This window comes from Phoenix dactylifera, chromosome 2, assembly GCF_051530095.1.
Source record: "Phoenix dactylifera cultivar Ajwa chromosome 2, Ajwa_hap1_PhDact_Kaust_v1.1, whole genome shotgun sequence".
Classification (NCBI taxonomy): domain Eukaryota; kingdom Viridiplantae; phylum Streptophyta; class Magnoliopsida; order Arecales; family Arecaceae; genus Phoenix; species Phoenix dactylifera.
The window spans coordinates 45172078-45179480 of record NC_143191.1 but is presented as its reverse complement, the minus strand read 5'-3'; the positions used below and the strand labels follow the sequence as shown (position 1 = coordinate 45179480).

Below are 7403 nucleotides of genomic sequence, written 5' to 3'. Positions count from 1 at the left end.
AGAAATTGTTTCTTAGTTATCTGTGATTAGTTGATCATACCATGTCCAGAAATTAAGCCTTCCAACATGAGTATAAGAAATTGCTTGACTTTCTAAAATCTAAAAAAAATCAGAGTTCTAAGTTCTCATCTTTTTGGTAAGAGAGTTCTAATTTCTTATTGTCGGGCTGCTATTGAAGGTAACCAATTCAGCAGGTTCACCCTTACATTAGCAAGTGTTCAAAAAGTAGCGACCAAGGTCGGCAAAACTAGTACTAGACATCGTATCGATTTTTTGACGGTATGAGCCGGTATGAACCGTGCCGGACTTATACCGATGGAGGAGACAGTACGCAGACCGTGAAAGAGAGAAAAAGAGAGAGAAGGAGGAAGAGGGAGGAAGGCCGGCCGAGGCTGCGGAAAGCGTGGTTTTCGCCAGAGTACGAAATAGGGATTCGACCGCAGCCTCGCTTCCAGCAGCCTCAACCAGCTTCCGCCAGCATTCCACCCTCTCCCTCTCCGTCCCTCCTCCGTTCGCTCTCTCTTTCTTTATCCTTCTCTGGCTCCGGCAACGGATTTCGTGTCCGTTGTCGGAATCGTACTTGTGAGCCACCAGTACAGCTCGGAATAGCCGGAACCATCAGATTCGGAATAGTTCACCGATCCTGATAGCAACCATGTTTTCTTGCAGAAAAATAGATTAGTTTTGCGGAAGGTATGGCTATTAAAATACTCTAAAGCCACCCAGCTACCTTACATTGCTATATTTTCAAAGGCAATTTAGTTATACTTTTGCTTTTCCATCTGAACCATCCGAGCACGCCTAGCGCTAGTGCTCGTGTGCAAGAGGCCATGCTGACGCTCGCCTCCCTAAATCTGCTCTCTTGTTCCTCCTAGGGCTCGTTTGGTTCGCAAGAAGCATTTTTCCTCCTAAAAATATGATTCCTGAAAAGAAGATTCCTAAAAGAAGAATTCCTGAAAATGTACTTTAGGCATGTTTGGTTAAACATGAGAAAGTAATAGATTTTCAGAGTGCTTATGTTTGGTTGATCATTCACTTTTCTGAAAAAGTTATGTGTAATTTCTATTATACCCTTAATAAAAATTAGATCTTTCATTCCCCTTTAATGCTGAAGAGCATTTTTCGAAAAAAAATAAAGATGGAGTGATTCCCACCTCATACAAAAGTAACTTTTCCATGTTTTTCATTAAAAAGACTTTTCCATGAAATGTGGAAATCATTTTCTCATAGGAACACAACTTTTTCATTTTTCTCCTTTAAAAACAAGCATCTCATTACTTTCTCATTGGCCACACTTTTCCTCTTTCTTTTCCGGCGAACCAAACGAGCCCCTAAAGTTTTTTATTGGACGTCTCCGAAGAGACCTCGAGTTTGCTTAGCGTTGACAAGATTAAGATTCCATCTCAAATTAGACCAAATCTCTTCCACCCACCCACCCACACACACACTAATACATTAAAAACGTTCGGCATTGTCAATACAACATCCTGAGGAACGTAACTGCTGTCTCCACATTAACTCGGAATAAGAATTGGAGAATATAAACGGAATAAACATATTCCTACTATCACCATTGAAGTCGTATGATTTACAGGATTTGCAGTCTATAAGAACACATTCGTTACATGTTGATGGCTCTGGCAAGCTTATGCATGAAAAATGAACTTGTTCTTTACAGTCAGCAGATTCTCAGTTAGGACTTACTATTGGGGTGGTGGAGGTTCTCCCAACCATTTGGCACGGAAGCCGGTGCCTTTGCAATCAGGACAGCAAGCAGAACCCTAGATAAAAACAAAATCAAGTCCGTTAATGTTTAATATTCAGCACAAAAAATGTGAAGGTCCTCAAAGTCTCTACACTTCATCACCTTCCCCGCACATATAACACAGGTGGTATTTCTTGAAGGCACTTCACACAGCATGTTGTTGCCGAGGATGAAGAAACCAGTACCTCTGCACCATTTGCATTCAATGTAGCCATTCGATTTGCAAGATGAACAAGCAATCGGTCTTGGTTGCTGCTCAAAGTAAATATATGAAAAGAATATCAGTGATTCATTCCACCAAAAGAATATATGGGAACAGGGGGATTAAATGATTCTCAGCATTAATTTCATATAACAGTCAATACTACTGGGTAAATAATCCGACTCTATAGCGCATGGAGTCGGATTTCAACTGTTCATAAAAGGAAAAATTCACTCGGGTCCTACACTAAATATCTGATGGACCATAACAGATCATGTGAAAAAAAAGGTTCAAACGAAGGTAGGTAAAGAATCAAAGTAATCAAGCTAGTCACAACAGCGATATATAATCTGCATAAAGTGCCTATGCACTATGTTCATATTTCTTAATAGAATGATCAAAACTTGTTGCTTGTTTTTTTGGAAGCATGGAGTTTAAAATTTGATGGATGCCCCCGGCTCATTGTGCTGATGTCCATTCACAAGCACAGATAGTTCTCAATCAACCATACTCCCTCGATTTTCTCTAATATTTCCATTTTCTTGAGACCAAAAAATTCATTTTCTATATCCGTGAACTTCCTCCAACAAGTTAGGAAGTCAAGTAGGACAAGAGGCAGAATTAAGATCAACAAATAATATCCGTGCAGGATCTAAAACAAGCATCAAATATCCATGCTTCTCCTGGAACAACTTTCAGCCATTCATCTCATAATAGAGAAATTATGTAATAAACAAGCAGTTTGTGATCAGCAACTAGAACAAGAGAAATTATAAAAGAATCTTACTCATTCTGAGTGTCCAATTGAATTAAGATACTTTATTATCAAATATAAAGCAAACCCTTGGTGCATGTCTGACTAACTGAGAGTTCAACTGTCGACAGGTATTGAAAATATACAACTTTACTAAATTCACTCGCCTTGGCTTAACTCTTTCCCTTCCCTCTTTACTTAAAAGAGAAAAGCAGAGAAGTTAAAACTGGGAGTGCATGTATCGTCTGACAGAACTTAAAATATCATAATCTTTGACATTAGCCATTCATGTTGATCCTCACATGCATCACATATACCCATTGAATCCCCCACACATCTCTACAGTTAATCCTTTTAGCTAGAGGCACCATCTTATCCTAGTATCATAACACCCATGGCAAAAAGGGCACCCACTGAATGTCCCACTCTCTCTCTATAGTTCTGCCTCGCTGGACGTGCATTACCTTTTTTTCTCCCCCGAAACTTAATATAAATGTCTCCCTTGTTTCTTCTTTAATATCCTTCACATCATTAAACATTAAATGGTTAAACACAATGCCCTATCTTGGACTGCATTTATAACCCACGAGGAGGAAATTAATTTGACTTTGGAGAGTAAGTTCCCTTTCTGGAGCATCTTTCCTTCAAAGCCTCTTCATACATTGAAAGTTAAATTTATTATTAGGCATCTTCAGCTAGAATGAAACTTAGAAGAGATTGCTAATGAGAATTAGGAAGTTCACCTAACATTCTAAACCATACAAGCCTGCACTGCAACTGGCACATGATCCTACAAGGAATCGCAAGGTGTAAAATTTTTCCTCTTCCAATAATCAAAGCAGGCATCACAAAAGAAAGTCCACATTAAAAAAATAATAATTCAAGTCCACATTAAAAAAAAAAAAATTTCCAGAAGACACTCTAGAAAGCAGAAATATGGACTCTTAAGAGGTACAACATTGTTTTAAATTATATGTTGCTCCACAGAACAGTATTCTTGAAAAAAAAAATACTTCATTTCTTCCATCTTCCACATTCTTTCCTACACTGCATATGAAATGTTGGTCTCCAAAAGCTTCAAATATATAGAACCTGAATCCTTCATCTTTTCCTTTATCGACTATAAAAAAGAGTATCTTGCTATTTCATATACGTTCAGGGTAAAGAGCACCCACAATGCTTCTTACTGTAATCATCAGAACATGTCTTGTATATAGCATCATGCAGAGCAGGATAAGCTATCTTCAAAATTTTAAAAGGTGAGCATGGCTTACTTTCAGAAACAGATCCAGCCCCATTGACAAAAAAAAGTTAAATCACAACATCTAAAGCATCATGATAATGAAAGATGCCTCACTAGTTAGAAGAGCAGCCAGCTGCTAGTATGCCACTTATCCTATAAAATGGCTACAATAACAACCTATGGAAAGCATCTCATATCTTGGCCAGTTGTATACATTTTTAGATTAGGCACCATATCAGCCATTATAGGGTTCATGCACTTCTAAAAGAACATCAAAGCAAAGGCAAGAAAATAAATTTCTACCTCTCAGAGGTTTCAACCAATTACTAGTTCCAAAAAAAGATGGCTTAAAGCACTAAAAAATTTGTAGATTGATCAAGTATCAACTACTAAAACAACGATACTAGTCTCTCCCATCCAAGAGCAATATCAACTATAATAAAGGAAAATCAACAAAAAGAACAGTGTGATAACTACCAATAAAATATGATAGTGATATCTCCATAACAAGTATGACCAATGTACTAGCTCAAGCTCTCGATCTATTTTATTTCCAAATACTGACCATTCTTACTATCAAAAAGCAGATGTCAGCTGAAAATACCACAAAAGTCCATTCTTCTTAAAGTACTGATAATCAAACATCAGCAAGTTTAATTTAATTGTTTTAGTAATCACTGCCAAACTAATTGCAGAAAGGAAGAAAATCATAGAACTAACTTTTATTTATTGTGCATAACCTTCAAGTGATGACCTAGTATATTATATACCAAGTTGGTGTTTATCCATGATCAGGTTAATTATGCTTTAATATGGAACTAATGATAGATGCAAATCTGACTCTGTATGATACATGTGCTGCTTATGCATATGCAAGCCTCAATAGACATTTGTTAAGCTTTTCACGGTGTTAAAAGAGGGAAACAATTGAGCCTTTGAAGCTTTCACACCACATGAATGCGTCTGGTCATTCATTATGCTATTGAGTACAGCTTTTGTTATTATTATTATTATTAACCAAATTTTGTTATACTTTCTTTAAATACATTGCTTCCACTAGTTAACGACATCCTAATAAGCCCCCACAAACCAATAAATTCAGCTGGACAATACTTTATTTTACCCGTTTGATTGAGAACTCATCATTCGTAACTCGATTATTTCATGAAAATAAATAGTTTTCGATTAATTGGCATTCTCTTACAGGCAATTAACTGACCTAAATGTTTCACACTTCTTAAGCAGCCAATACGGGATATGGTGTATCAATTGAATGTCTATAACATTACAATCACAATGCTTAAACCTGTTTGACCTCCCAATGACAGAATGGTGCTTTGAGTCCACTATAAACTTAGACTTTGTTAAGCAAGATGATTGTTCCTATATAGCTGTTTCTCAACTAGTGGGATCCAGATTGGACAAATTGGCACTGATGATGAATGCAAGACACTATCAACATAGTTTATTGCATAATTGGGTAGATAGGAGGAGAAAAACAGCCTAGGAGGGTCAAACTGACTGCTACTTGCTGTCTCTTTTGGCCTGTGGGATTTCTTTTACTTGTTCTTTTTTTCCTTCTTGAATGTCCTGGGTGTTAATGAGTTTTAACTTAAGCAAAGAGTTGAAATTTACTGTTAGAAATTAGCAGTGGAGTAGCTGGCTGCCATATTGGAGCCCATCCACCTCTTCTATAACAAAAAAAGAGACTAAGCTTTCTATAATTCACAGATCAATAAGAAGGAGTAGCTGCCCTTACACATGAGGAGAGCATGGAGGAAGAGAAAACGGAGAAAAGGAAGAAAAGAAAGGAAACAAAAAGAAAAGGATACAAGGAGATGGAGGAAAAGAAGGAAAGAACACAAGGCACAAGGAAACAAAGAACCATCAGCCTCCTATCCACCGCCCCCTCTATTCTCTTCCCTATGTGGAGTCCTAAAATTTTGGTCATCTTTCTTCATCTTCCTTCTCATTTTCTTGAAGTTTTTCTTTATCTTGATCTTGAGAACCTTTTCATTGTGGGCTCCATATCTGGCCCTTTTTTCCAATCCGTATCTGAAATATTTTCAGATATTGACAAGTTTTTATCCATGTACGAGCATAAATTCATATCTAAACATATTTTTAGTCGCATCACTTAACAGCAAATCACATAAGCATGCCGTCAAATATCCACATAACCATTTCACCAGCAGTAATTTTCTAGCTAATAACACAACTAGCTAGAGATAATATAACTGCATAGAATCCAAAACTAGCATGGAGTGCAGATAGTGATTCGAAATAAATTGTTGAAAAGTATAACTCTGTCTAATGATGTTGATTATGTCAAAATTAATTACCGCAAAATAACACCGATTAAAAAAGCCTACTGAACTACATCGTTTTCTGATTGTTGGTTCCAGTGGGTTTCACTAGTTGATAAAAGTCATTTTTCCCTCAAATCAATTGGTTCGTTTGGGTGAGGAATTTAGTATCAAATTTCATTCTAGATTGTAAAATTTTTATCAAGAAATTGATTTGTAAATACAAATATTGGAGATAAATAATACGGTGATATTTCAAGGGAAGCTTAAGATAAATTCATTTAAAAATTAATCGATGAACCTCCACGTAAACTTCTCAACCCTCTCATGTTGCTGTACTCGACTGGATTATACCACAAATTTGTTTCGTTCTAAAAATTTTCAGTCCAATAGAATTTAGCAAATCAGGTACCCTAGAACTTTGAATCAAGATATAGAATATCAAAAAACCCCTCAAACACATAAAAAGCTCTCCTTTTGCCAAGAAACGTGATCCAATCAAGAACCTTAGAACTGGGAACGAAAATGAAAGGGAGGCTGGTGGTACCTGAGAGATGAGCCACGCCCGCTCCATCCGCTTGGCGAAGCTGCCGGAACTCTCGAAGGAGTCGACCATGGACGCCCTGATGACAAGCTCGGGCGCCTTCCAGAAGATTCTGGAAGGGGCGGCGCGGCCTCCTCCTCGTCCTCGCCATCTGAGAGGAAGAGACGGGAGGAGGGATTTGGGGGAGGAACAGCAGGAGATCGCCATTGGGTTTCGCCTCTCTCGGGCTTCGCTCTCTTCTTTTCTTGAGAGACTCGGATGCCACTGACCCGCGAAGGATCGTATCGCAGTGTGGTTCTGGCGGCGGAGGAGAGAGAATATGATGTTCGATTGGTCAAAAGGGTGGGTATAGGATAGTCATCGTCCAACGGACGGACCAGGATTAAGAGGTCCGTGCACGGCACGCAGAAGAATTTGGTAATAATATTAATATTTACACTTATAAGGGTTTATATGTAACATTGCATATATATCAACTTTTGAACTAGTCGGCACTCGGCAAGGGGTAGTTCTATATACACCCCCCCTATTGCTCAGGACACCCCCCAAAAACCAAAAATAAAATACCCAAACTAACCTTTAGTGTAAT

At 38.0% G+C, this 7403-nt stretch overlaps 1 protein-coding gene across 1 annotated transcript; it reads right to left on the bottom strand.

Moving 5' to 3' along the window:
• Positions 1–1531: 1531 nt before the first annotated feature.
• LOC103707421 (DnaJ/Hsp40 cysteine-rich domain superfamily protein) lies at positions 1532–7101 on the bottom strand. Its single transcript, XM_088716630.2, has 3 exons — positions 6818–7101; positions 1868–2017; positions 1532–1781 (listed from the first exon to the last, which is right to left on the bottom strand). The coding sequence occupies exons 1-3, from the start codon at positions 7019–7021 to the stop codon at positions 1704–1706; spliced, it is 432 nt and encodes a 143-aa protein (XP_088572756.1). The 5' UTR covers positions 7022–7101; the 3' UTR covers positions 1532–1703.
• Between the last annotated feature and the right edge of the window lie 302 nt (positions 7102–7403).